Source organism: Sorex fumeus, unplaced genomic scaffold (genome assembly GCF_029834395.1).
Source record: "Sorex fumeus unplaced genomic scaffold, SorFum_2.1 ptg000019l, whole genome shotgun sequence".
Lineage (NCBI taxonomy): Eukaryota > Metazoa > Chordata > Mammalia > Eulipotyphla > Soricidae > Sorex > Sorex fumeus.
This window is the reverse complement of record NW_026606076.1, coordinates 37970898-37998407: the sequence shown is the minus strand read 5'-3', so window position 1 is coordinate 37998407 and position 27510 is coordinate 37970898. Positions and strand designations below refer to the sequence as shown.

The window sequence follows — 27510 nt, the reverse complement described above, 5'->3', positions numbered from 1 at the left end:
TCGCAGAAAATCCAGGAGGCTGGGGCCGGAGCGAGAGTACAGGGTGGACAGAGAGCGCTCGCCAGGTTCGACCCCCGGCATCCCATGCACCGGTCCCCCCCCCCCGAGCCCCGCCAGGTGTGATCGCTGAGCGCAGAGCCGGGAATAAACCGCTTGGTGTGACCTTCCCCCACCCCCCATCCCCGCCCAAACCGAAAAAAAAAAAAAAAGGAATAAAAAGAAAACAAAAACCAAAACAGGACGACGCCTACCAGCCAGGAGCGACCTTGCAGCCTCGTGGGCGGGGCGCGCATGCAAGCGAGGGGGCGGGGCGGGCGGGCGCGGCATCCCAGCGTGCCCCGCGGCGGGCGTGCGCAGGGGCCGCTCTGTCCGGCCGCGACTCGCTGGCGCCGGAGGCCGCGGCGGACGCGGAGGCGGAAGATGGCGGCGGCGGCTCCGGCCGCGCGTCCGTAGGCGCTGCGGCGGCGGCGGCCAGGACGGCCCATGGCGGCGGGGCGGCGCCCTCGGGGACCCTCCTCGGGCCGTTGAGGGCTGACGCCGGGCGGCATGTCGGAGCCCGCGGCGCCCGGGGCCCCGGGGCCCGGGCCCAACGGCGGCGGCGGCGGCGGCGGGGCGGCCCCCGCGCGCGGGCCCCGCACCCCGAACCTCAACCCTAACCCGCTCATCAACGTGCGCGACCGGCTCTTCCACGCGCTCTTCTTCAAGATGGCAGTCACCTACTCGCGCCTCTTCCCGCCCGCCTTCCGCCGGCTCTTCGAGTTCTTCGTGTTGCTCAAGGTGACCCGACCCCGCGACCCCTGACCCCTGACCCCGGGCCGCGCCCTCCTGCGCGCCCCCCCGCCCGCGAACTGACGCCCCCGACGCCGCCCGGGGCGGCCGGCGAGCCCCTCCCACCCGCGGGGCAGCCCCAGCCAATTGGAGCGCATCCGTCCGCCTCTTCGCTCTGCGCCCCCTCCCCCCACCCCCACCGCCCAGACCCCCCGCAAAGACCCGTGTGGTCTCCCCCCACCCACACCCACTTGCCTCGAGGCCTCCTTCCTGCCTGCGCTCGCCTTGCCCCGGGCTCCCCCATCTCCCCGGAATCTGGGCCCCTGGCTTTGCCCAGCTCCAGACTTCAGCCGAGGGGGTCCCAGTCCGGGCAGACCCCCCCACCCCCACTCCGCGCCTCCTCCCCGGAACCCCAACCCTGAACTGCCCCTGCTGCATCGCAGGCGGATTCCAGCCCCGGACACGCCCCTCCCCGGCCACCCACGGCGACTGGAAGGAAGCTTGGCGGCTCCCCCTCCCCCCCTTGGGTCTCTCACCCCTGCGCCCCCTCCCCCCACCCCCACCCCCACCCCCGGCGCTGGGGAACCCTGCGCGTGGCCTCCCCTGCCCCCGTCCCCGTCCCGGGCTCCCTCTTAGCCTTCCCCGGGTCCCCGGGGCAGGTGACCTCGCCGAGGTCACCCCTCCGCGCTCGCTGCAGCTGCGAAGTCGGCCGCTGTGTCCAGTTTCATGGGGGGCCCTTGAGGGCTCAGTCTCTTTTGGCCCGGGTCCCGGGGTTGGGGTGCTCCAGGGCTTCTGGGCAGCAGCGTAGCTCATGGCCTGGGTCCCGGGAAGCAGGTGTCTCTCCCTCCAGTCTGGGGAGTTGGGCGGGGGTCAGGGGTCACCCCGCTAAGTCAGAAGGCAGGAGGTGGGGGGGTGCAGAGTGAAAGCCGAGCAGGGAGGGCGCATGCCCTGCACGCCGCCTACCGGGGTTCAATCCCCGGTACCCTATAGGGTCCCCCAAACACTGCCAGGAGTGATCCCTGAGTGCAGAGCCAGGAGTCAGCCCTGAGCACAGCCAGGTGAGGTCAGAAACAAAAGCCAGAAGTACCTGCCAGCCATGGGCGCTGGAGCTTTGGGCCGCCAACAGACAGTGGACAGGGGACCAGCTGGCCAGTGTGACCAGTGGACAGGAGACCAGCTGGGCAGTGTGATCTGGGCAGGGGTCCCTCGCCCAAGCCTCTGGTCTGCATCTCGAGAGTGCTGGGCGCCTCAGAGCCCCCCCACCCCCAGCATGCCCTCTCCCCAGCGCGGGGCTAGGGGCTGGTGCTGTGGGGGTGTCAGTCTCTGGCCGCTGGGTGTTTCTTCCGGGCCGGCCTTCCTGGGTGCTCAGAGCAGCTGGCTGTCCCTGCTAACTCGAGGGGTGTGCCCATGCCAGCGGCTCCCCACAACCCATCCTCCCTGGAGAGCTGGTCTGACCACTTTGGGCTCGGGCCCTGCGAGCCCAGCTGGGGTCACTCTCTCCTGTGGGCCTCCCTCCTACACGGACCCCAGGGGGACCCTGAATTTGCCTGCCGAGGGGGGCTGGCAGGGGCCTGGGGCTGCTTCGAGTTCCAGAAAACTCTGCTCTTAGCTTCCTGCCTGCCCCACTTCCGCTCTCGTCCGTGGACACCGAGCCGGGCTGGCTTCCGCAGTTCCCTCTTCCTGCCACTCCCCCCGCCCGTGTGCCGCGGGGATCTTCCTAGGACCGGGGTGCGGTGCAGCTGCTGGGGAGCAGGATGGAGCCCCCGAGAAAGGCGGGTCTCCGTGGCATGAGGCAGGGCAGCGGCCCCTGTGGTCACAGAATGGTCACTCCGGGGAGGGAGGCTCGTGCCCAAACTGGGGGGCCGTGGGTGCCCTCGTGAGCAGTGAGGGAGCACAGGGGTCTCTCAGGGTCTCCTTTGGAAGAGGCTCAGCTGGGGAGCCCGGGAGCTGAGAGCTCAGGCCACAGGGGGCAGGAGCTGGGCCAGTGGGCCCTGTGAGGTCCCCAGCCTGTCGCCAGCCTCTGATGGTCAGGGTGGGGGGCGGGGAGCCGCGCATCAGTGCGTTCCTGAGGGGGAAACAGGCCCACACACAGGGCAGGAGATGCCAGGCCCCCTGCATGGCGTGCCCGCTGGCCCGGGGCCACAGGAGAGCACCCGCCTTGGGCCTGAGTGCTCGGGTGCCCCCTCTCTCGCTTCCCTGCCCGTCCCACCAGGGCAGGGTCCTCTCACCTGGGCTGGGCACATGGCTACCTCTGGGCCTCCATGTCCTGTGTCTGTGTGCATGTGTGTGTGGATGTGTATGCATGTGTGTGAGTGTGTGTATATGTGATGTGCCTGTGTGTGCATGTGAGTATGAGTGTGTGCGTGTGTGTGTGTGTGTGTGTGTGTGTGTGTGCAGTGTGCGTGCAGTGTGCCAGCAGATGCCTGCACGTAGGGGGCATGCTGAGCCACCTGGCGTCAGGCCCCTCCCGCGTCAGCACTCCTGGTGGCTTGGTGCACCAGGCAATTGACAGGACGGCTGGTCCTGGGCACGGCTCCCACTGGGCAGCGGGCCTTGCCATGACACTCCCGGGGACTGACAGCCTCTGGGGGCCTGCAGTTCTGTCTCTGCTTGGGTCTCATTCCCACCTTCATAGCTCCCTGCCTCCCTACTTTGGGTACAGAGGAAATATAATTTCTGGAATCCAAGAGGAGATCGGGGAGAGAGAGAGAGAGAGAGAGAGAGAGAGAGAGAGAGAGAGAGAGAGAGAGAGAGAGAGAGAGAGTCTCGAGGGACACACCTGACTAGCTTCAGGCAAGGCGGGATCCAGGACTTTGGGACCCACTCAGACTTGACATTCGTCTGTCCTCTGCCCTGCATGTGTGCACCCCACACCCCCAAGATCCTAGCCCTGGTGGTCAGGACAAGATGCGAGTAAGGCAGCTTGCTGTCCCAGCCTTTGTTGGGCCCCAAAGGGCACCCTGTAATCTTTAGCTTGTGTGGGTGGGCATTGCCCTACGGGAGGTGGTTGCGTTGGGGTGTGTGTGTGGCCTCAGGCTGCATTGGCAGGGTGGGGGGCTGTGGACTGTTTTTTTTTTTTTCTTTTGGGTCACACCCAGCAATGCACAGGGGGTTACTCCTGGTTCATGCACTCAGGAATTACTCCTGGCCCTGCTTGGGGGACCATATGGGATGCTGGGAATCGAACCCGGGTCGGCCACGTGCAAGGCAAACGCCCTACCCGCTGTGCTATCACTCCAGCCCTGGACTGGGGTTTTGGACACCCCACCCCCGCCCCAACCCCAGCTGCTCTGGCCCTGCTGAGGTGAGGGCTCAGCAGTAACCCGGCTCCCACCTTTCCTCCAGGTTGGGGCCGAGATAACAGGTGGCCTGGCAGGGCTCACGAGAGAGCTGGCTAGGAGGGGGCACAAGCGCACCTGGTTTGCGGGGTGCCCACCGACGCCCCTGTGAGCCCTTGCTCAGGACAGCCCCGTGGGAGTCTCAGCCGCCTCCACTTCGCGGGGGTTGGGGGGAGCTTTTCCTGGCGCCCCGGCGTCGCTTGCCAGGTGCGGAGGCTGTTTTTAGCTGCTGAGGTCAGGGGTGCTGTGGCGGCTGCTGGGCGGGGCGAGGGGCCCCCAGCCGCGCAGGGCCCCTGACCGCCGGCTCCCGCAGGCCCTGTTCGTGCTCTTCGTGCTGGCCTACATCCACATCGTCTTCTCCCGCTCGCCCGTCAACTGCCTGGAGCACGTGCGGGAGCAGTGGCCGCGGGAGGGCGTCCTGCGCGTCGAGGTGCGCCCCAACTCCAGCCGCGCGCCCGTCTTCCTGCAGTTCTGCGACGGCGCCGCCCGCTCCAACTTCCCGGGCCTGGCCGTGGAGCCGGGCCTGGAGCTGGAGGGCGACGAGGAGGAGCTCACGGTCGAGATGTTCGCCAACAGCTCCCTCAAGGTGTGCCCCGCTGCGGGCTGCGGTGGGGGGGTGGGGGCCTGGGCCGGGCCGGCGGCTGCTGACCCTGCCGCTCGCTCCCCCGTAGCTGGAGCTGGACATTGAGCCCAAGGTGTTCCCGCCAGCTGGCGGGACAGAGGCCAACGACAGCCAGGACTTCGCTTTCACCGAGACGCCCAGCAAAGGTGTGTGCCCGCCCGAGGGGGCACCTGGGCCCGGGGAGGCCTCTGCGAGAGGCAGTATCCGGGCCCCATCCCCACCCCACGCCCGTGCAGACCTTGGGTCCCCCTGCTCCCTGCTGAGCAGCCTGTCTTCCCCCCCCACCGCAGTGTGGCCGCAGGACGAGTACATCGTGGAGTACTCGCTGGAGTACGGCTTCCTGCGCCTCTCGCAGGCCACCCGCCAGCGCCTCAGCATCCCCGTCATGGTGGTCACGCTGGGTGAGTCTTGAAGGCGCCCGGCGGGGGCTCCTGGGGTGCACTGGGAATGCGGGGTGCCCCCAGCCGCCCCCACCCCACCACGAGCCTCCTTGCAGACCCCACCCGGGACCAGTGCTTCGGGGATCGCTTCAGCCGCCTGCTGCTGGCCGAATTCCTGGGCTATGACGACATCCTCATGTCCAGCGTGAAGGGCCTGGCCGAGAACGAGGAGAGCAAGGGTGCGGCTGGCCCCAGGCCTCCGGGGTGGCCAGGCAGCGGGGATGGGCAGGCGGGCAGTCATTCATTCATTCATTCATTCATTGCTGCCCCTTCCACCCCCGCAGGCTTCCTGCGCAACGTGGTGTCCGGAGAGCACTACCGCTTCGTGAGCATGTGGATGGCCCGCACGTCCTATCTGGCCGCCTTTGTCATCATGGTCATCTTTGTGAGTGGTCAGGGCAGGGAGGAGGATCTTGCGCACCCAGCGCCCTGCCCCACCCCTGCCCTGCCCTGCCCAGCCCACCCAGAGCCCTGCACTTAGCACTTATGGGGGGTGGGGGGGAAATGGGGAACCTGCCCCGCCCCACAGCTCTGTGCCCCGCCCACTCGCTCTGCCCTGCCCTCTGGCTCCGCCCACCCGGAGCTCTGCCCCGCCCACTCGTCCAGGCTCTGCTTGCTCTGCTCTGGCCCCTCCCACCCGGGGCCCCGCCCTGCCTCTGCTCTGGCTCCTCCCACTGAGAGCCTGCCCCGCCCACTCAGTGCCTGCTCCGCCTTCTGCCTCACCCCCATCCCCTCCTGCCCCGTCCCCGGGAGCCCCGCCCCTGCCCCGCCCCCAGCGCCTTGCTTCCCGCCCCGCCCCCAGCGCCCCGCCTCACCCGGCTCCTTGCAGACCCTGAGCGTATCCATGCTGCTTCGCTACTCCCACCACCAGATCTTCGTCTTCATTGGTGAGTTTCTCCTCCGACCCCCATGGCGGGAGGGCAGAGGTCCGTCTCCCCTGGTCCCCCAGAGCCCCCCTCCCCGCCGCCCCACCCGGCCGCTTGGCATCGCCATCGGTCTGCCCGCCCGTCTGCTGCCCTCTGCCCGCAGTGGACCTGCTGCAGATGCTGGAGATGAACATGGCCATCGCCTTCCCCGCAGCGCCCCTGCTGACCGTCATCCTGGCCCTCGTTGGTGAGGACCCAGCCCGTCCGTTCCTCCCGCCCTGCTGGCCCCGGCCCGCCACGCCCCCAACCCCTGCCACTGTCCCCACAGGGATGGAGGCCATCATGTCCGAGTTTTTCAATGACACCACCACAGCCTTCTACATCATCCTCATCGTGTGGCTGGCTGACCAGTACGATGCCATCTGCTGTCACACCAACACCAGCAAGAGACACTGGCTGCGGTGCGTGGGGGGTGGGGGGGAGCACGTTGGTGCCGGGTGGGTTTCTGGAGGGCTGGGAGAGGTCTTGTTGTGGACAGGGTGGGCAGAGACTGCGCGAGATCAGTCTGGAGCCCGGGCTCCGTGCAGGACCAGCGCCCCACAGGCTCCGGTCCCTTTTGTGGGCGGAGGATGCGCCCCAGCAGTGCTCGGGGACCGGGCCGCTGACTGCCACCCCCACTCCCATGGCCCTGCAGCTTCTTCTATCTGTACCACTTCGCCTTCTACGCCTACCATTACCGCTTCAACGGCCAGTACAGCAGCCTTGCCCTGGTCACCTCTTGGCTCTTCATCCAGGTGAGGGTGGCCCCGGTGGGAGTGGGGGGCCGGTCCGGGTCCTGCTGGCCACTGCGCTGACCCGGCCCCCCCGCCTGCCCCGCAGCATTCCATGATCTACTTCTTCCACCACTACGAGCTTCCCGCCATCCTGCAGCAGCTGCGCATCCAGGAGATGCTGCTCCAGGCCCCGCCGCTGGGCCCCGGCCCGGCCACCGCCCTGCCCGATGACCTGAATAACAACAGCGGCGCCCCGGCCTCGGCCCCCGACCTCGGCCAGCCCCCTGCCCTGGGCTCCGGCTTGCAGGGTGCCGGCGGGGGGCCCGGGCCCGTGGCAGAGGCCCCAAGCTCCCTGGTGGCCGCGGCAGCCTCAGTGGCGGCAGCAGCCAGCGGTGACCTGGGCTGGATGGCCGAGACGGCCGCCATCATCACGGACGCCTCCTTCCTGTCGGGCCTGAGCGCCTCCCTCCTGGACCGGCGGGGGACCAGCCCCCTGAGCGCTGGAGGAGGGCTCCCCCGCGCTCCACAGGACAGTGCTCCCCCAAGTGACTCCCCAGCACTTGACACACCTCCCCCAGCTGCTGGGGTGAGTGGACCCAGCCCAGCGACCCTGGCCCCGGCAGACACCCCCTTGGAGATGGGGTCCTGAGACAGCCGACGGGGGCCCTGCCTCTGTCCCCGGCCCTCCAGCCGCCCAGCCGGCGGAGTGTGTCCTGTGGGAGCCCGCGGATTTGGCAAGTTACCTCTGGTTGGTTCTGGGGCTGTCAGGGAAACCAGGTGGGCCGGGGAAGGCGGCTTCTCCCCCACAAGGGGGGGTCCACCCACACCTGTTCCTTCCGCACTAGCAGTGGGCAGATCCCCCTCTCCCCCAAGCTGGTGCAGAGAAAACTGGGTAAGCCTGGCCGGAGAGCCAGGTGGGAGGGGGGGTCTCCGTGGAAGGTTCTGGAAGGGGCTGGTGGAAGTCGAGCAGGCTGCTCTAGTTGCAGAGTTGGGCAAGCCAGAGCACGTTGAACTGGGTCCAGGCCCCCTGAGCCGCCCGGCCAGCTCGGCTGGTGCTCCCTCCGCCCGCCGGCGCAGTGCCTTCTTCCCGCCCCGCCCCCGAGTGTGTGTGCGCCAGGGCTGGGGTCCCCGGGCACAGGGACAGGGCCGGCGGCAGCGGCGGTGGCGCGGGCCCCCCCAATCACTGGGTGAGGAGTCTGGAGGAGGAGCCCATTCCATTCTATTGAATTGCAGTGTACGATTGTGTTTGTATAGAGAATAAACTGTCCGTGGACAGCGCCCACCGCGCCTCTGCTCCTTCCGCACGGGTCGGGGGGTCACGGCGCAGCCTCAGGGGTAGCGCCACCCGCGAAGGCTCGCAGCAGCCGCGGTGGCCGGTCCTGGAGCTGAGCCAGGAGCTCCCCGCGCCGCAGCAGGGCCTGGCGGAGCCGCTCGCGCGCGCCCTCGATGCGCTGTTCCAACTCCTGCAGCTCCCCCAGCCGGGGGTTGCCCGTGGGGCGCTCCGTGGGGGGACGCCCGTTGGAGCAGAGCCGCACAGAGGAGCCCTCTGGCTGCCCCGCCCCCTGCTCCTCGGCCTCGGCGTCCTTGTCCTCCCCGGCGCGGGCATCCGCCGTCTGCTCCAGCAGGAAGCGGACACGCCGCTCCCGGACCACGGTCCTTCGCACCCGTGTCCAGCCGCGCGGGCCTGTGTTGACCGCTGCGGTGGCTCGCTGCTGTCCTTCGGAGTCCCTGTGGGCAGGCATGGGCGGGGTGATGTGCCCGGAGGATGGTCAGCCACAGCCCCGTCCTTTGCATTCGACCCGCAGGGGGCGATGGGATCAGAGGTGGGACAGGGGGTGACCGCTGGGAGCTGGATCCAGAATCCTTACCTGGATTCGGGCTCTTCCTGTATCTCGGTCGGCTCCGGGTTAAGAGCTCGGTGGATCCTCTAGAACCCAGACCTGCCGCTCAGGGCACCGCCAGCTCAGGCCAGAGGGCGGCCCCCGGTCCCCCGCGGCCGCGCACCCTCACCTGGCTGGTGTGAAGCCAGTACTGCGCCTTGTTACCCCTGCGCATGCGTGGCAGCACCAGGCGGAAGAACACGTGTTCCCCCAGCATGCTGAGCAGCGCGCTGCCCATGCCCAGGCACAGCAGCACGAAGAGCCCGGAGAAGTGGTAGATGCCCATCTGCAGGGTCTGCGGGGGCACACGCGCGTCACCCTCCAATTCCCTCTGGGACTGCGGCCGTGGGAAGGGTTTGGGGGGCCGAGGGCTCTCTGGGCGGACTGCCACAGTGCCTGCCAGGGCGGGGTAGGTACGGGGACTGGGACTTCAGAGGATGAAGAGAAGTTCACGGAAGCACACTGGAAACCCGTGTGGGGATGGTTCAGGGTTCCAGGTCCCCCCATGCCGTGCCCCGCGGCACCTCCCGTACCAGTGCCCACCTCTGTCACGGCGATGGCCCTCTTCCCACATGGCACCATCTTGTACCACTTGTCATGCAGTAGGTCAATGAAGCCTGAGGACTTGTAGCGGCTGATGAACTTGGACAGGTTGGAGGTGAGGGGCGAATTCTGGGGGAGCCCGATGCCGTAGCCTGGGTGGGGAAGCCAGGGCTCAGGCTAGGGCGCCGCACCAGGTCCACTGAGCCCCGGGTAAGTGGTCCCCTGAGTGCCCTACCCTCGATGGCGAACGGCTTGCCCACGGTCAGCAATTTGCAGTCGGGATCGATGGACACCTCGTAATCCAGCAGCGACTTGTCCATGATGAAGGCATTGAGTTTCGGGGGGTCGCTCCTGCAAGTCGGGGGTGGGGGTGGGGCCAGCGCCCCCTCCTCCAGTAAACACTACCTGCTTGTCCCACACATGGTTATCACCTGCGGGCTGCGTTCCTGTCAATCACCAACCTGTGCCTATGATCAGCGCTAGTCCAGGCACAGGTCCTTCCTCCTTAGGCCCACCTTCCAGATGACCACACCCTTCAAATAGGCTCCACCCTGTATGAGGCACAGCTCATCTAAAAAGCTCCTCCCACGAAGCCCCGCCCCCAGATAGGCACTGTCCTCCCAAGGCTCCACCCCCAGGAGGCCCGCCCACCTGGCCCCGCCTTGCAAGTAGGCGGTGCCTAGCTAAAGGCCCCGCCCCCCAGATAGGCACTGTCCTCCCAAGGCTCCACCCCCATGAGGCCCGCCCACCTGGCCCCGCCTTGCAAGTAGGCGGTGCCTAGCTAAAGGCCCCGCCCCCCAGATAGGCACTGTCCTCCCAAGGCTCCACCCCCATGAGGCCCGCCCACCTGGCCCCACCTTGCAAGTAGGCGGTGCCTAGCTGAAGGCCCCGCCCCCAGATAAGCACTATCCTCAAAGGCTCCACCCTCATGAGGCCCCCCAAGGCTCCACTCCCATGAGGCCCGCCCACCTGGCCCCGCCTTGCAAGTAGGCGGTGCCTAGCTGAAGGCCCCGCCCCCGGATAAGCACTGTCTTCCAAAGGCTCCACCCTCATGAGGCCCGCCCACCTGGCCCCGCCTTGCAAGTGGGCGGTGCCTAGCTGAAGGCCCCGCCCCCGGATAAGCACTGTCTTCCAAAGGCTCCACCCTCATGAGGCCCGCCCACCTGGCCCCGCCTTGCAAGTAGGCGGTGCCTAGCTGAAGGCCCCGCCCCCACGCCGGCCCCGCCCCTCACGTGAGCATGGCCACGCCGTCGGGCGTGGTGGGCGCACTGTGGCGCCTCATGTGGGCGTGCATGTCCGGGAAGCTCTTCTTGATGTAGGCCTCGGCGCTGCTCTCCCACACCGTGCCGAAGCGGAAGCCCTGAGACGGGTGGTGCAGCTGTGGGCAGATCCGACTCGGCATTAGCACAGCCCCCCACCCCCTCCCGCTCACAGCGCTTCTCGTGGATCATGGCCACGTGGACCCTCCAGCCGCGCCACCATCCCCTGGGAGCCCAGGGAACCCCCGCACCGCCCAGTGCACACATCTAGATCAGCTCCCCTGGGAGTGTCTTGTGCCCTGAGTGCTGTCTTTCCCCTACCCTACAGGGTCACAAATGTCCCCAAGTGTCCTCTGCCTGCCTGGTGGAAAGCTGTGTCACCCTGCAACCCCCATCACATGCACCATCTCACCCTGCCGGGTTCCCACCTGCTAGTGGCCAGTGTGTGTTAGCTGAGTCCAGTCTGACTGAACCCTGCGCACAGGGCTGTATACCAACCCACCGCAGGCTTACAATGCTGGCTTCCGACACAGCCACCCAGAACATTCCAGCATGGAAACCTCCGCCTGTAGGCTTGGAACCTCTCCCCTAATCTAGAATGTGGTGGATGGGCAAGGTTCAGCCTGTACCTTCGGGAACAGCCCCTGAACAGCTCTGGGCATGCCTTCTGAACAAAAAACTAGGGGCTGGAGCAGAGAGGGCATCTGCCTTGCACACGGACAACCAGGATTCCATGTCCAGGATCACTAGGGGTGATCCCTAAGTGCAGAGCCAGGAGTAACCCTTGAGCATCGCTGGTTGTGGCACAAGAACATAAAAAATAATTTTCTAAATGTAGGGGCGGGGGCAATAGTGCAGCAGGTAGGGCGTTTGCCTTGCCCGCGGCCAACCTGGGTTCGATCTCTGCGATCCCATAGAGTCCCCCAAGCACTGCCAGGAGTAATTCCTGAGTGCAGAGCCAGGAGGAACCCCTGAGCATCGCTGGGTGTGATCCAAAAAGAAAAAAAAATATGGGGGGGTGGAGCTAGAGCGATGGTACAGTGGGTAGGGCGTTTGCCTTGCATGCAGCTGACCCAGGTTCGATTCCCAGCATCCCATATGGTCCCCCCGAGCACCACCAGGAGTGATTCCTGAGTGCATGAGCCAGGAGTAAACCCTGTGCATCGCCAGATGTGACGCAAAAAGAAAATTAATGTAGCAGACAGATACATAAGCCCTCAGCACTTGTGGGGTTGGGTCCAAAAATTACCCTGGGGGGGGCGCTGGAGCAATAGCACAGTGGGTAGCGTGTTTCCTTTGCATGTGGCCGACCCGGGTTTGATTCCCAGCATCCCATATGGTCCCCCGAGCACCGCCAGGAGTAATTCCTGAGTGCAGAGCCAGGAGTAACCCCTGTGCATCGCTGGGTGTGACCCAACAAAGCAAAAAAAAAATTTTTTTTAATTACCCTGGGGCACACCTCTGCTCAGCCAACACCCTTCCAGAGCCCCCCTGGGAAAATGGGATGATTGGGACCTGCGCTGCCCCAGAGCCCTGTCCCCTCTGCTCTGCTCCAGACACATTAGCAGCTTGCTCAGGGTCCTACCCCAGGGCTTTTGCACAGTGTGCGACTCCCTTCCGGAATGCAGACACCCCTGCTCCCTCTGCCCTCTCTACTCTGCACTCGACCGGACGGACACCAACCCACCGACCGACCAACACTGCCCCGCTGCTGCTCCTGGCTCGGAAACGCCTCCCCCTCCCGCTCCAGCGCGCCTCCCCCACCTTGGGGTCGTGGATCCCCGACAGCTCCTCGAACGTCTTGTCCCCGACCATGACGGCGGCCAGGTTGGCCGTGTAGCTGGACAGCACCAGCAGGCAAAAGATGGCCCAGAGGTTCATGAGCAGGCGGCCGGTGGGGCACTTGGGCGTCTTGCTGGAGCCCGTGCGGCCGAAGAGGATGGAGTAGCAGAGGTTGAGCGCGGACGAGTAGGAGAACACGGTGCCCCGGTTGCGGCCGCGGGGCGTCAGGCCGTAGGGGCTGCGCCACTCGTAGAAGGTGAGGAAGAGCGCCGTGAGGTGCAGCGCCGCGAAGACCCCCAGCCACATGGACCAGTGCAGCGGCCACATGAACGCGCCGATGGGCGAGGCGGTGTCGCGCGCGCGCACCAGGATGCCCAGGCTGGTGGAGAAGAAGGGGCTGGTGAAGTCCACCACCTGCGAGCGCGCCGAGTTGATGCTGAAGCTGGTGACGGCCATGTGGGCGCGGCCGGCCAGCAGGTCGCCCACCAGGCCGGTCCAGCGGCCGTCCAGCAGCGCCCCGTACTTGCCGTCGCCCACGATGTACAGCTCGAAGTCGAAGGGCGTGTCCTCGGCCAGGCGCTGCAGCAGGTCCATGCAGTACCCGTAGCAGCAGCGGTGCAGCGCGCGCTCCCCGGAGCCGTTGGCCAGCGCGGCGAAGAGCGCGTCCAGGGTCGCCCCGTCCGCGGGGCCCGGGTCCAGGCACAGCAGGCCCGCCGGGCACTCGCCGTCCTCGTCCGCCTCGCGGGTGAACACGAACGGGTGCTCCACCAGCGTCACCACCCGCAGCTTGCGGCGCGCCCCGGCGGCGCCCGGCGGCGGCACCGGGGGTCGCAGGGCCCCCCCGGGCTCCGCCTCCAGCCGCCCGTCGTGCCAGCGGCCCACCGTGACCCAGGCGGGGGCGCCCCGGGGGTCCTGGCGCAGGCTCCACACCTGGAAACGCCGGGCCACGTGCACCTGGGAGGTGGCCGTCACCCACACGCGCCCGGTGCGGCCCTCGAAGGACGTGTTGGCCAGGAATCTGGGAGTTGGCGGGAAGGACGCGTCAGGCTCTCAGACCCCACCTTTCGCTCACCTCTTTGGGTGTCGGACCCCCCAAAGCGGCCAAGAGGGTCTTTCTCCCTTCCTTCCTTCCTTCCTTCCTTCCTTCCTTCCTTCCCTCCTCCCCTCCTTCCTTCCACCCTCCTTCCTTCCCTTCCTTTCTCCCTCCCTCCTTCCTCCATCCCTCCTTCCTCCCACCCTCCTTCCTCCCTCCCTCCCCCTCCCTCCCTTCCCCCTCCCTCCCACCCTTCCTTCCTTCCTTCCTTCCTTGCTTCTTTCCTTCCTTCCTTCCTTCCTTCCTTCCTTCCTTCCTTCCTTCCTCTTCTCTCCTTTCTCCCTTTCCTTCCTTCCTCCCTCCCTCTCTCCATCTCCCTCCCTCTCTCTCTCTCTCTCTGTCTCTCTCTCTCTCTGCTACTCTCTGCGGTGTTCAGGACCTGCTCCTGGCTCTGAACTCAGCAATCACTCCTTGCAGTGTCAGGGGACCCTATGGGATGCTGCGGATAGAACCCTGGTCAGTCACATGCAAGGCAAGCTCTGCTGTCCTAGCTCTGCAGCCACCAAATTCTTAATTTCTGGAGGTGGAAATTGGACCTCAGGCCGGAAGGGTAAAGGGCTGATGTTCCAGATTCACATGCCTGGCAGTGCGTGGCGGGGGGAATCCCTGTACAGTCCCCCACCAGACACCCAAGATAAGAGGTGGGCTGACTCCACTGCTTTCCCGCTGCAGATCCTGCCCTCAGCCCTGCTTCCTCGTGCCTCCCCTGCAAAGCATTACAAAAATCTAGAATTTTTTGTTTGCTTTTGGCTTGGGGGCCACACCTGGCAGTGCTCAGGGATCACTCATGCTGGGCTCGGGGGACCATATGGGATGCTGGGGATCAGACCTGGGTCAAGCAGCATGCAAGGCAAAAGCCCAGCCCCGCACTATGATCTCTCTGGCCTCAAAGCTCTAGAATACTGAGTTCACTCTGAGCACCCTAAGATCTCTGTTCTCCCAGCTGTGACCACAGATACTTCACCCCATACAGGCATGCTGGGCAGTGGGGCTGCAGCTCCCTCTTTGGGGGGGGGGGAGAAGCAATCAATGTCCATCACTAGCCTTTATTGGGGGGCGCGAACCCTGGCTCTAGTCCGGGCAGCCCTGTTTTTTGTTTTCTTTTTTTGGGTCACACCCAGCGATGCTCAGGGGTTACTCCTGGCTTTGCACTCAGGAATGACTACTGGCGGTGCTCGGGGGATCATATGGGATGCTGGGAATCGAACCCGGGTCAGCCGAATGCAAGGCAAATGCCCTATCTGCTGTGCTATCGCTCCAGCCCCTCGAGACCTCCCGTTAATTCCTTCCCAGCCTCTCTGCTGCTCCCAAGGCATTATCTTGAGCCCCTCGCTCTGAATTGAATTCCATTTGTGGGGGTATCACCTCCTAATTGCACCCCAAGGGGGCTGTCATTGTCCAGTGGGGACCAGCCACACAGCAAACACCCACAATTAAACCACTGGCTGATGCCTGGGGTAGAGACAGTTCCGGAAGGACCTGGACACCTTTGCAACAGTGACCCCCCCCCCATTTTTTTCCGTTTTGGGTTACACCCAGCCATGCTCAGGGGTTACTCCTGGCTCTGTACCCAGGAATCACTCCTGGCGGTGCTCGGGGGACCATATGGGATGCTGGGGACCAAACCAGGGTTGGCTGCATGCAAGGCAAACGCCCTACCCGCTGTGCTATCGCTCCGGCGCCCCCTCCCCCTTAACTCCCGCAGCTCACCGTGCCAGCAAACGGCCTGAGGACTCGGGCCCAGTGGGCGGCAGGTCGGTACAGCCCATGGTGCCGGGGAGGAGGGCACGTTCTGGCTGGGTCTCTGCGGCGCTGCCCAGAGCCCTGGCCACCAGCTCCACAGCGTCGTAAATAGCCGCCTCCAGCAGGGGGCGCTCCACCTCTCCCAGCGCCAGCAGCCCGGCTGGCAGGCCCTCGGTGGGCAGAGCGTCAGCGGGCAGCGGCGTGCCCAGCAGCCAGTGGGAGCCGGGGGGCACAGCCCGCAGCACCTGCTGAGCCCGGAGGGCATCACAGCCCAGGAGCACGGCCGAGGGCACCTGTCCCAGCGGGGCCAGGCGAGCCTGCAGCTCCTCATCGTCCCCCACATCCGGCCGGCTCAGGTCCACCACGAGCTTCGGAGCCCGGCCAGCCCTGCTCTTCCAGAGGGCCACCAGGCCCGCGGGGTCCCGCACGCGGCAGAGCGCCAGGCCCACGTCCTCCCAGGTGTGTGCCCGTAGCACCGAAACCAGCACATCCAGCAATGTCTCCAAGGGGCTGGCCCAGTCCAGCTGCAGATGGAATGGATTCTGGGGAGCAGAGAGCACGAATAGAGCGAGTCACCTCTTTGCGTCCCACCAACATCAGCATATCCCAGGCCTCCTTGCTGGTCCCACTCCATTTTTCGCCTCCTCCGGCTGGACTTTCTCCTCAGAAGCCGCCAACTCCTACACATCCTTCCAAACCCCATTCATTTTGCCCCTCCTCCTGCAGACCAGCCCCACTCCTCCTAGGCAGGACACAACCTTCTCTCTGTACTCCCTTCATCCCAATCCTGCTCTCTGCATCCCACCTGTTGAGGAACCCCCCCCCGCCCCCCACCAAGAGAGACATGGATCAAGGCTTCACAGCCACCAGCTGGGTGGGGCTCTTGTGCTTAATAAATCAAGCTGGAGTGCTCCCTCTTTTTTTTTTTGAGGGGAGCCATATCCGGCGGTGCTCAGGGTTTGCTCCTCCCTCTGCACTCAGGGATCACTCCTGGCGGGCTCAGCAGATCCTCTGGGGTGCCCCAGGTCAGCCACGTGCCAAGTAAACACCCTGTCCGGCTGTCCTATCTCTCCAGTCCCATCTGTATCACTCTAAGCGTGCAAAGAGCAAGCGGTTTGCCTAACACCCTAAGGTGCGCCTGGATTGAATTTTGGGGTACAGGCTGCAATTCCCAGCTGCGGCGGCAGAGGGCGCCATAAGCCCGAATTTGGGTCTGGCATCGCTTCTCCCCTCCAAGCAGGGCGCAGGCGAGGTCCCCAAGACCAGGGTGTTTTCTCGCTAAGGAAGGCGGCAGGGAAGAGAGGCTGGGGCTTAGACCACGACCCCCAGCATCGCCCTGGAGGGGGCTGGACCCTCTCTGCTGCCTTGGAATTGGGGAGCAGAAGGACTACCCTGGTACACTAGGGCACCCCCCAAACCTGTGTATCACCCTTCTTTTCCTCCTTGATTATTTTCCATTTTCATCCAATATTCCAACTCCCGGGGTGAAATGAAAAATTCCAAAGAGGGGGGACGCGGGGCCGAGCAGGTCGCTGGGGACCGAGAGGGCTCCCCGTGTCGGCGCGGTGATGGGCGAGCCTGGACGTCTGGAGTGGAAGCAGCGGGGGTCCCTGGTGGAGATACCCACGCGCGGGCCGGAGAGCGAGCAGGGAGGCTGGCCTTTGCCGGGGAACCCGGAGATGCGCGGGGACCACGAGCGGCCACGCAACAAGGTGGATGGAACCCGGAGCTCACGCGGCCGGGGACCCGCGGAGGGGCCAGGGAGGGGATCTGCACGGGAGCTCTGCGCCCCCGGGGGGCTCCGGTCTCTGGAGTCTTGGAGGCGTCCCCGCAGGGTCCAGGACTCCAGCCCCTGCGCCCCTGGGAAGGGGCGACGGGGCAGAAGCTCTCGCCTTGGAGTTCCGGGTCCCCCGCGGTACCCGGGGTGCCGGGATGCTGCGCATCATCACCCAGGAGTCCGGATCCCGCGCGCCCCCGCAGCCCGCTCGGCCCCCCGCGCCCTCGCGGCGGCGCCCCTCCTCCGGACCCCGGGTCCTCCCCCGACCCACCCCCCGGCGTCCGCGCGTACCGGGGCGCCGAGGGGCGCGCGCGCCTCCCGCCGCAGCACGCTGAGCACGGGGGTCTCGGTGGCGGCCGCCAGGAAATGCAGCTGCAGCAGCTCGGGCCGCGCGTCGGGGAAGGCGAGCAGCGCCGCCACGCCCGGCTCGGCCAGCGCCCCGCACACGCCGCGGGTCAGCGACGCGGGGTCGCGGGCGGGCGGCGCGGCGGCCACCAGCTCCAGGCTCAGGTTGTGCGGCAGCCGCGGCGGCGCCACGACGGCCCCGGCCAGGGCGGCGCGGACGCGGGCGCGGGCGGCGGGCGCGCGGGGCAGGAGGGCGCCCAGGCGCACGGAGCCCCCCAGGCGCGCCCAGACGCCGCACGGCTGCGGGTGGCCCCCCGCGGGCCCCGGCGCCAGCGCCAGGACCACGAGCCACAGCGTCCCCACGAACTCCATCCCCAAGTTGCGCGCTCGCGGCGCGGGGCGGAGTCGCGGGGACGGGGGTGGGGACCGCGCCGAGGGGCGGGATCCCGAGCGGCCCGCCCCCTCCCGGTGCCCCACGGGCCGGCACACCCCCACCCTCACCCCCACCCCCACCCCCTGGGGGTGGGGAACGGGATTCACTTCCGAGGGCGCCTCGTCACTGTGGAGTCAGGAATCCAAAGCTTTGCCGCAGGAGAGGGCCAGAACCTCACTCATCCCTGGAGAGTCCCTGTCCCCTCCCCCCTTGTCACGCCCCCCAAGTCCCACATTTGGGAAAGTGAAGCCAAGCAGGTTCGTGATTCTCTCCCTGTTCTCACAGAGGAGAATCCCACTTCCAGGATCAGGCCCCCGTGGGGAATCACGCAGCGGAGAACTCCTATGCACTCTGCAGGACCCGGCACTAAACGCCCTGGCTCGCTCTGCAAGTTTCCAGAGTGAGGCAGAACCCTCACCCCAGGCGTCGCGCACCTTCTAAGCACACCCCAGATCCGTATCCCCACAGATGCACACACCTGCCAGCATGGGCATCCTCCACCTCCCTCCAGTGAGCCCCAAGGCGTCGTTGCTGGTTGTTTAGCCCTTCTCCGAGGCGTCTCTGCGCTCAGCTCCGGGAATCCCGCGCCCCCGCAGAGCAGACGCCCTGGGGCTGGCCTGTAGCTTCAATAGCTGCGGGGTGAGAAACCTTTGGCTGCTGCTCCAGGCAGGACCTGCCCAGACCCACCAGGTCTCGAGCCCAGCTCCACGCCCGCGGGCCAGAGGGAACCCAGGAAACCGAGGCAGCCCCCAGCAGCCGGGAGGCGGAACCACGCCAGTGGGGGGCGGGGGGGGGGGGTCTGTGCCCTCTGCAGGAACCAGGGCCACGAGCGGGCCCAGCACTAGGCCAACCCGGGAGGGGAGGGCGGACCACCGGGGCTGGGAGACTCAGAGTGACAAGGAGGGGTCATCCTAGGACAGGGGGCGCCCCTGATCATCCCAGGGTCCCCCACTCCGGTAAGGCACCAGCCCCAGAGTGCTTGGCCTCTTCCCACGCCAGCCCCCCCCCCCCCCAAAGTGGGTCCACAAATACGGGCCAGTCCTGGGCAGGGACACTCGCTGCCCACACTCGTCAGACCTTCCATGCCCAGCCTGCTTTGTGCTGGTTCAGTGGGGGGTGTTGGTGGTGGATGACGGATGGGTAGAAACTGCTGAACCCACATAATCCTGGACCAAGTGAGGGTACCCCCCGCGGGGCTGCCACCTGAACAATGGCGGGGAGGCCCGTGACTCAGTTTCCCCATCTGTCCCAGGGGGGCAGCCAACCTCCAGACAAAACAAGTGCAAGTGAACCGCGTCACGTTCGACTAGAAAACATTTCTGAGGACATGGCTCTGTGGTGTGACACCCCCCCACACCCAGGCACTGGACGCCCCCCGCCAGTCCCTGGCCCTGCCTGTCTCCTCCCGGGACTAAGGTGTGGGCCAGCCAGGACACTCGTCCATCCGGGAGCGAGCTGTCACCCGCCTTGCCCGTGTCCTTTGAGGAGCTGCCAACTCGGCCAGAGCCCAGACAGACCTGCGTGGCGGTGACGTGGGTGCCCTTGGCCGGGGACTCTGGGCGCCACCCCCCATTTCTCAGCGTTCCGAGGTGCCCGGGGTTGGGTGGCACCTGGCCAGAGACAGGGGAAGCGGGGGTCCCAAGGACAGGCACTCAGGGGCGCAGCCCATCCTGGACGGTCTGGGCATTCACGCTGCCCATCTGGAGGTGCACAGGGTGGGCTGAGCAGACCCTGATCTCGGGGTCTCAGGCTTTGTCCACAGCTTCAAGCCTGCAGGTGGGGTTGGACCTCCCTCCCCCAGTCACTGGAGGTCACTGAGACCCTGGAAATCTGGGTGAGGGGTAACTGCCCCCCACCCCGCCCCCTGCGGGTAGGCAGCTGCTAGACCAGTCTGGGCACCTCATGGCCACCAGCCAGGCTGGCAGGACATGACCAGGCACTGGCCAGTTGTCTTCCAGACTTCCGTCCCCTCCGCCGCCCTCCAGTGAAGGGTGGGTGAAGGGAGAGCCGTGCAGTTATTGATGCAGACTCAGCGAGGGTGTCCTGAGGGTAGGGACCCCCCCACCCCCTCCTGGCCAGTTGGCTCCAGCTGCCCAGGGCTGCAGTACTGGCCTCAGGGCAGCTGAGGAACTCCGGGTGGTGGATGTGTGTGTGTGTGTGGTCTGTGGACTTGTGGGGGCTGCAGGATCAAGGGGCCCCGGGAGCACCCCAACCCACACCAGGCACTGTCTGCCCCCTGCGGCCCCCGCAGGAAGGGGGTGACAAGCACCAGCGGAAAAGCATGAACTCAGTGCTGGCTCGGACTCTGGCAGAGGCCGTCCCCGCACCCACTAAATCACAGAGATTTTCTGGATCATTAAGCAGGGCTGGCAGTCAGGGGCAGAGTTCTGGAAGGTTCTGCCGACAGCCTTGGGCCCACGCGTCTGGGCTGGGCTCCAGGCACTGGCCAGCGGCGGCTTGTGTCCCCAGGACAGGGTGATCTCAGCCCGATGTGACCAGTCCAAGGGGTGACCTAGGGAGCTGTCTTCCTGCGCCGTCCCTGCCGCACCCCCACGGGACTCCCCATCTCCTGCCCCTGGGGACCCTCGGCCAGCAGCTAAGGCTGCCACCAGCACCCACCCACCCACCCACCCAAAGCGGCCCGGATTCCCACAACATGATGTAAAGACCCCAATGTCCGCTGCCCCACGCCCCCTCCCCGACCACCCACTTGGTTGAGGCACCCGCTCGTTGGGGTCCGACAAAGCCCCTCACACACAGGCCTCAGAGAGGGTTTTTGAGGTTTTTGTTAGAAAAAAGAAAAAAAAAAGAAAAACCAAAAAACAGCACCGACAGCAACCAGCAGCTCCAAGGGCCGGGTTCGGGGGGAGCGCCGGCACCGCTCGGTCCCCTGGACGCTGCCGGCCGTGGCCCCCAAGGAAAAGCCTCCAAGTCCATCGGCGCGGGGCCCGGCCGCGCCGCCAGGGGGCGCTCACTTGGCCGGCCGGGTGATGATGCGCGTGGAGAAGTCGAACAGGTCCCGGTTGATTTTGCGCAGATTCCGCACCTCGTCCTCCAGCTCCGTAAAGCGAATCCGCAGGTGGGCCTGGCCGCCCACGATGCTCTGCGGAGAGGGTTGGGGCAGGACTGGATGGGGGCGCCGCAGCAGGAAGGGCCCCCCGAACATACAGATGCAGAGGGGCAAAAAGGCCCCTCCCCTCCCAGGAAGATTCGGGGCTGCTAGGACCCTCTGCCACGCCCCATCCCGGCCCTCCAACCAGGACGCAGGTCAGCTACTGGCCCCGCCCACCAAGGGCGAAACCCCACCCACAAAGCAACCCTCCAACCAGGAAGCTGCTCTACTGCCTGGCCTGACCCCGCCCACCAGGATACGGTCCCGCCCCTGAGCCAACCCCCAACCAGGAGGCTGCCCGGCCCCGCCCATCAGAGCAGGCCCCGCCCTCCAGCCACGCCCACCTGCTCCAAGGTGTGGCACATGGCCGCCTGCAGCTTATCGGTGCGCTCCAGGTAGCTGGGTTCGGAGCCCTGAAACACAAGACGCCAGGGGTGACTTGGGAGGCCCACCTGCCCCCTGCTCGGGCACTTCGGTGAGTGCCGAGGATAACACTGTCGGGGATGTGCGTCCTCACGGGGAGGTGGGGAGGGGGGCTCCCCTCTGCCTGGGGAGCAGAGGGCACAGGTGGGCGGGGTCAGCTGAGGGGGCAGGAGGAGACAGATCGGGCTGTACAGTCTGGTGGGCAGGCCGGCCAGGGCGCAGGCTGGTCCTGGAAGGGCCCCGGGCAGGTTCTGGGGAACAGGCTCGCGTTGTTGGGGGCGGGGGGCGAGGGGTACCTGCTGGTGCAGCCCCAGGCGCAGCGTGAGGCCGCCCTGCTGCTGATCGTCCCCGTGCTCGGCGCCCAGTAGGTGCTTGTTGAAGTGAGGCAGTGGCAGGCTGGGCCGGAAGTCGGAGCTCAACATGCTGGCGGGGGCCAGCACGATGCAGGCGTTGGTCACGGGCCCTGGGGGGGTGGACGCAGGGGCGTGCGGGTCAGACTCCACCTGCAATCAGCACGCCCCTTGCCCCCCCAAACCCTGGTACCTTTCAGGGTCATCGTGCGCGTGCACTGCTTGCTCTGCACGTCCCAGAGCCGCACCGTCTCATCGTGTGAGCCGGACAGGAGCATGGAACCGTCCGCGGACACTGACAGGCACGTCACCTGGTTCCTGGGGACAGCCGGCGGGTGAGCCCGCCGCGGGTGGAGCTGGGGGGGGGGGGGGCGTCCCCGAGCCCACGCGCGCCCCCCTCACGCACCTGTGCCCTTTGAAGACTTTGCCGTCCTGGTCCGGGTGGAAGCTCTTCTCTCGCAGGCCAGGCTGTAGGCCGAGAGGGAAGGAGTGGGAAGTTGGGGTACGGTGGGGAGGGGAGCCGGTGGGGGGGCAGCGAGGGTGTGTGGGAGGGCCCGCGCTCACCCATGTGCACAGATCCACCTGGAAGATGGAGCTGTCGCTGCCGCCGCAGAACATGTGGTGCTCCGCCAGGTCCAAGGTCACGGCCATGATGGCCACGTCAAAGAAGACAGAGAGGAGAAGGTCCCCCGAGGAAATCTCCCATAGCTGCGGGCACAGGGGTGCTGAGGGCTTTGAAAGCCCGAGGTGGGGGGGATGTGGACACTGGGGGGGGGTTGAGAGCTGAGGGTACAGGGTGTGGGTACCCTGAGACATGGGGGGGGGGCGTTGAGGGACACAGAAAGCCTTTTTTTTTTTTTTTTTGCTTTTTGGGTCACACCCGTTAATGCACAGAGGTTACTCCTGGCTCTGTGCTCAGGAATTACCACTGGCGGTGCTCAGGGGACCATATGGGATGCTGGGAATTGAACCCGGGTTGGCCGCGTGCAAGGCAAACGCCCTACCCGCTGTGCTATTGCTCCAGCCCCCCTAGAAAGCCTTTTAAAAAAAATGGGGTGGGGTCACAACCGGCAGTACTCAGGGATGACTCCTGGCAGGGGTTCAGGGTACCCTACGTGGCCACCAGCAAGGCCAGCACCCGCCCGCCCTCCCGAATAATCACACCAGACAGTGGCAGAAGTTGTGTGGCTGGCCCCAGAAGGGCGCCCCCTGCTGGCCATGCCTCGCTAATCCAGCTTCAGTTTTCATGGCTGGGCACCCAAGGGGGATTTTCCAGAGGATACCCCACTCCCCACTCCCACCCCCGCAGCCACCTTTGGGATGCTGGCCCCGGAGGGACCGAGAGGGGGCTTCAAATACCTTCACCGTCTGGTCCAGCGAGGAAGTTGCCACCCTTGCCAGGGGCCCCCCGCAGCCGCAATGCACATCCGTGATGGGGAGGGTGTGGCGAGACCAGACGTGGCGGGGGACAGGGGTCCGGGAGGGGTCCACCTGCAGCACGCTGCAAGATGCGCCCCGAACCCTCAGCCTGATGCCCCGCCCTCAGGGAGCCCCGCCCTCCCGCCCGGCCCAGCCCGCCCAGCGGCACCTGCACACGTCCCACACCAGGGCCAGGCAGTCCTTGCCCGCCGACACGAAGTGGCTGCTGTCCCCCGTGAACTTCAGGCAAGTCACGTCCTGGTAGTGGCGGCTCAGAATCACCAGCAGGTTCCCCGTGCAGACCTGTGGGGGGCAGGGGTGGCCGCACACTCAACACTGGGGGGAGGTCCTGGGGGTCCTTCCCGTTGTTCCAGAGCTGGGGGACAGCGCCCCCTCCTCAGTCACCTGCCCTGGGGGCAGGCGGGGGATGCAGACACCACCCCAGGGGCAGGGCTGTCACCTGGGGAAGCCCGGGTGCTGTTGTGGGGGTGCACTGTGCCCCGCAGGGATACGGTGTACCCATCCTTTTTGGGAAAGGGGACGGGAGAGTCTGGACTGGTGGGCCAGGTCGGAAGGGGCCACTTGGGACCCTGGTGGCACTCAGGGTCCCAGGGCCAGGAGAGGCTGGGGAACCCCTGCTGAGCACCTCCTGTCCCCTCCAGGAGCACGGACTGGCTCGCGTGCACCTCAAGAGGCCACAGAAGGGGCTGGAGCAATTGCACGCGGCCGACCCAGGTTCGATTCCCAGCATCCCATATGGGCCCCCGAGCACCGCCAGGAGTGATTCCTGAGTGCAGAACCAGGAGTAACCCCTGAGCATCGCCGGGTGTGACCCAAAAAGAAAAAAAAAAAAAAAGAGGTCAAAGAAGCAGGGTGGGAAGTTCCTGGGGTGCCATCTGGTTTGTGCCCCCTTTCCCACACATCCCAGACCTGCCACTCTGCCTTGGTTTTTTTGGTTATTGCTTTTTTTTTGCTTTTGGGGTCACACCGGCGATGCACAGGGGTTACTCCTGGCTGATGCACTCAGGAATTACTCCTGATGGTGCTCGGGGGACCATATGGGATGCTGGGAATCGATCCCGGGTCGGCCGCGTGCAAGGCAAACGCCCTCCCCGCTGTGCTACCACTCCAGCCCCTACTGTTCTTTCTTTTGGTTTGGGGATCACATCAGGCAGCACACAGGGCTTCCTCCTAGCTCTGGACTCAGGGATCCTTCCTGGCAGGGCTGAGGGGACAACATGGGGTGACAATTGGGGGTGGCTGCGTGCAAGCCCAGTGTCTTAACCTCACGTTGTCTCTGATCCCATGGCCTCCTTCTTCACTCAGTGGCCACTGAAGTTCTGTGGGAGCCTGGCCAGACCGGAAGTCAAGGTTGGGGCTTCACTGCCCGGCCCTGAGTGAGAAGGGGCCTGGGTCTTCAGCATCAGGACCGCTCTGGCGCCCCCTTGTGGTGACGATTCCCAGGTTTTGGATGTGGGGTCCTGGCTGTCCCCACCAAGGAGAGGTGACCCCGAGACCACCCAAATCAAGGTGACAGCGACCTTCATGGGGCGGGGAGAGGGGCACAGGTGCGCCTTCTTAGGGCTACTTCCTCCTCTCTGATCCCGAGACTGAACAGAAACAGGAAACAGCACAAGAGCTGTTTTGGTTTGTTTTTGGGGGGCCACACCTGGAGGTACTCTAGGGCTGACACTTGGCTCTGCGCTCAGGGATCACTCCTGGCCGAGCTTGCGGGGGATCACTATTTGGTGCTGAGGATCGAACCCGGGTCGGCTGCTTGTAAGGTCAGCCCTTCCCGCTGTCTCTGGGAGGCTTTGTGGAGTGGAGCCTGGATTTAATCTTCAGCATCAAACAGTCCCCCAAACAACCACTACAGCAACCCTCTGAACCCTGCTGCTGTGTGTAGCCCCCAAACCAAGCAGACTCCGGGGCTGGAGCAATAGCACAGCGGGTAGGGCGTTTGCCTTGCGTGCAGCTGACCTAGGTTCGATTCCTAGCATCCCCTGAGCACCGCCAGGAGTAATTCCTGAGTGCATGAAACAGGAGTAACTCCTGTGCATCGCCGGGTGTGACCCAATGACCCAAAAAGAAAACAAACAAACAAACAAACAAAAAACCAAGCAGACCCCTACAGTGAGGTCCAGAAGTTGAAGGAGTCCGGACCAGTAGACAAAACGGGGCAGGGGGAAGATGGGGCGGCCAGAACTGCATTCCGTCCTGCCCTCTGGCCCCAGATCCCGCACTCTGCAAAAGGGGAGGCGAGTCCCACGTGTCATGGCCTGTCTGCGGGGGTCAGGCTCCTTCTCTTACCTCCCACAGGTGGATGTTCTCAGCTATGCCCGCCAACACGTACTGGCCGTTGGGGGATGTGGTCAGACTGGTGACAGGCCCCGGACACATAATCTTCTGCTGGAGCTGATCCTGGAGGGACACGGTGCCTGAGCTCCAAGCAGAAAACCAAGAGGCTGGGGTGCTGCGGGAACATGGTGGGGGGACTCCCAGGAGAGATGGGCCTCTGCGATGATGACCCAGGGCGCAAGCCTCGATTATGGATTCTCGGGGCGTAGAGCGGGGACCAACAAGGTCCAGGGGGTCCGGGGGATGGCGGGAGCTGGTGCAGCCAGACAGCTGGGTACCCCAGTGCTCCCTGGCCTAAGCGTGGCTTCCAAGTCTCCAAGTCAGGAAAACTGTCCACGTTCCTGCGGTGCATCACAAGCTCGCGCCGAGCGATGCCAGGTGGGGGCACCAAGGGGGGGCTGCATGTCGGAGGGGGGCTGGGGTGGAAACGCACGCGCCTCCCGGGCGACCCTCCAAGACCACTAAGGGAGCGCAAGCACAAAATTCTCGCATCCTTTCAACCTGGCGCCCTATTACCGGTAAGTACCCCCCATCCCGCCCCACTTACCCCCCTCCCCATCCCAAGCCTCGCTTTTCCAGCCTCTCTGCAGCCCGGGGGGACACGCCCCCTCGCCCCCCACCACCCCGACCCCCCCCACCCTGCGCCTGCGCGCCGCCTCCTAACGGCTCCCACCCGCCCCAGGGCGCGCGCCCCCTTCCGGCCGCCAGCCCCTAGACTCACGCATGCGCAGAACATAGTCCCCGAGCGTTTCCCCTCCCCCCACGCCCAGCATCGCCCATTTCCCCCTCCCCCAACCCCGCTTTCGGGCGCTCGTGGCCCCCACCACCCCGGCTTCGGCCCCTCCATCCCCGGGCCCGGTCCGGGCGGCGGCCCGTCCTCGCGGAGTCCAGCCCGCGGGGGCCACGCCGCACCTTGCGCTGCAACTCCCAGGCGCTGATGTAGTTCTTGCCCAGCTGCGCCGCCAGCAGGTACTCGCCGTTGAGCAGCGCCAGGCCCCGGGGCCCCGCCTGGCCGCCGCGGTACGACAGGAGGTTAGCGCCCGAGTGTAGCTCCCACACGACGCAGCTCCAGAGCGCGGCGGTCGAGTCCGTACACACGGCCACCTCCATGGGCGCCGCCATCTTGCCGCCGCCTCTCCGGGCGCCGGTCGGATGACGTCATCCGAAGCGCGACTCTCGCGGAGGGGGCGGGCCTCCCATCGAGGCCCCGCCCCCGGCCCGCGCGCGCCCCTCCCGCCGACCCCGCGTGCTTCGCGGCAGCCGTGGCGCTCCGAGTGGCCGCCTGCACCCCCGGACCCCGCTGCTCAGCCCAGCGGAGAAAGCCGGAGCTGCAGAGGCTCGGCGTCCGGGAAGGAGGCCGACCCCCTGAAGAAGAAGGGCAGTCGGAGGTCTCGCCGGAAGACCCCGCGGTGCCTCAAGTGGCTGTCCTGTTGCTGCTGCATGCTTTTCTCCGAATGCCTCGACTTCGTGGAGCCCGTTTGCCTTTAGCCGAAAGACCCGATTCCGAGCGCCCCTGGCCCGTCTGGAGGAAACGGATGCATGCACAGCCCCACCCCAGTACCCAGCAGCATCCATGTCTAGCACTGTACTAAATGCTCACTCGTGCAGCGACCGTAGCTCCCCGGATTTCTTTATTTTTTTTCCGGGGGGATGCGGGGGCAGCGACGTTCGCCCGTTTTTTAAATTTTATTTAGCACTTGCTGAACAGCTACTGGGTCCCACGGTGCACGGGAGCGGCGCGGTTAGCGGAGGTTGGGTGGTGGATTCGTGGGGAGGGGTTGTTTTCTCTAGCCGCGGCCACCCCGGGCCACGGACCCTCCGGGGTCTCGGGTGGCTGGTTGTGTTTGGGGGGGGCGGCCACACCCGGCGGTGCTCAGGGGGTCACTCCTGACTGCACTCATGAATCGAGTGGGATGCTCGGGATAGAAAAACCGGGTCGGCCGCGTGCAAGGCAACCCGCTGTACTATCGCCCCAGCCTCGTTTCCGGCTGGTTTCGGGGTGCATCCACTCGAGGCACTGCACGGGAACGGATTAGGTTGCAGGCTTCAGCCTGCGGGGGCGGTGGTTGAACCAGTATAGGAGAAAGACGCACTCTGAGCGCCAGTTCCGTTTTCTGCCGCTAGGTGGCAGGAGTGAGCCGCACGACCGGGAAGGGGCTTCGGGTGGGGGGGGGGGGAGGACGACG

General features: G+C 65.9%; 3 protein-coding genes across 8 annotated transcripts; 1 reads left to right on the top strand and 2 right to left on the bottom strand.

The window, feature by feature from the left end:
• The first annotated feature begins 374 nt into the window (after positions 1–374).
• Positions 375–8085, top strand: TMEM259 (transmembrane protein 259). Of its 6 annotated transcripts, none has more exons than XM_056112856.1 (11): positions 375–777; positions 4420–4692; positions 4778–4874; positions 5019–5129; positions 5225–5347; positions 5453–5553; positions 5971–6055; positions 6249–6281; positions 6363–6495; positions 6729–6828; positions 6914–8085. In XM_056112856.1, the coding sequence occupies exons 1-11, from the start codon at positions 547–549 to the stop codon at positions 7454–7456; spliced, it is 1830 nt and encodes a 609-aa protein (XP_055968831.1). In that variant the 5' UTR covers positions 375–546; the 3' UTR covers positions 7457–8085. The 6 variants fall into 6 exon arrangements, with proteins under 6 accessions (XP_055968831.1, XP_055968828.1, XP_055968832.1 ...); XM_056112853.1 differs by having other exon boundaries at positions 6201–6281; XM_056112857.1 differs by having other exon boundaries at positions 376–777; positions 5998–6055.
• A 23-nt stretch (positions 8086–8108) lies between these two features.
• Positions 8109–17601, bottom strand: GRIN3B (glutamate ionotropic receptor NMDA type subunit 3B). Its single transcript, XM_056112986.1, has 9 exons — positions 17176–17601; positions 15075–15679; positions 12254–13289; positions 10463–10608; positions 9466–9581; positions 9231–9382; positions 8818–8982; positions 8676–8734; positions 8109–8535 (listed from the first exon to the last, which is right to left on the bottom strand). The coding sequence occupies exons 1-9, from the start codon at positions 17599–17601 to the stop codon at positions 8124–8126; spliced, it is 3117 nt and encodes a 1038-aa protein (XP_055968961.1). The 3' UTR covers positions 8109–8123.
• Positions 17602–20522: 2921 nt separating this feature from the next.
• Positions 20523–26468, bottom strand: WDR18 (WD repeat domain 18). The gene is made up of 10 exons (XM_056112861.1): positions 26237–26468; positions 25277–25387; positions 23136–23269; positions 22907–23048; positions 22112–22255; positions 21954–22015; positions 21741–21865; positions 21494–21660; positions 21119–21187; positions 20523–20765 (listed from the first exon to the last, which is right to left on the bottom strand). The coding sequence occupies exons 1-10, from the start codon at positions 26444–26446 to the stop codon at positions 20634–20636; spliced, it is 1296 nt and encodes a 431-aa protein (XP_055968836.1). The 5' UTR covers positions 26447–26468; the 3' UTR covers positions 20523–20633.
• Positions 26469–27510: the final 1042 nt, after the last annotated feature.

Coding starts and splice junctions, on each gene's coding strand:
- WDR18 (XM_056112861.1), bottom strand. CDS start 26,446: ATGGCGGCGCCCATGGAGGTGGCCGTGTGTACGGACTCGACCGCCGCG. Junction 21,866..21,953: donor AAAGTCTTCAAAGGGCACAG/GTGCGTGAGGGG, acceptor GGCTGTCCCCAG/GAACCAGGTGACGTGCCTGT. Junction 20,766..21,118: donor TGTGCCACACCTTGGAGCAG/GTGGGCGTGGCT, acceptor CCCTCTCCGCAG/AGCATCGTGGGCGGCCAGGC.
- GRIN3B (XM_056112986.1), bottom strand. CDS start 17,601: ATGGAGTTCGTGGGGACGCTGTGGCTCGTGGTCCTGGCGCTGGCGCCG. Junction 13,290..15,074: donor TCAGGCCGTTTGCTGGCACG/GTGAGCTGCGGG, acceptor GCCAACTCCCAG/ATTCCTGGCCAACACGTCCT. Junction 9,383..9,465: donor CAAGCCGTTCGCCATCGAGG/GTAGGGCACTCA, acceptor TTCCCCACCCAG/GCTACGGCATCGGGCTCCCC.
- TMEM259 (XM_056112852.1), top strand. CDS start 547: ATGTCGGAGCCCGCGGCGCCCGGGGCCCCGGGGCCCGGGCCCAACGGC. Junction 4,875..5,018: donor CACCGAGACGCCCAGCAAAG/GTGTGTGCCCGC, acceptor CCCCCACCGCAG/TGTGGCCGCAGGACGAGTAC. Junction 6,282..6,362: donor CGTCATCCTGGCCCTCGTTG/GTGAGGACCCAG, acceptor CTGTCCCCACAG/GGATGGAGGCCATCATGTCC.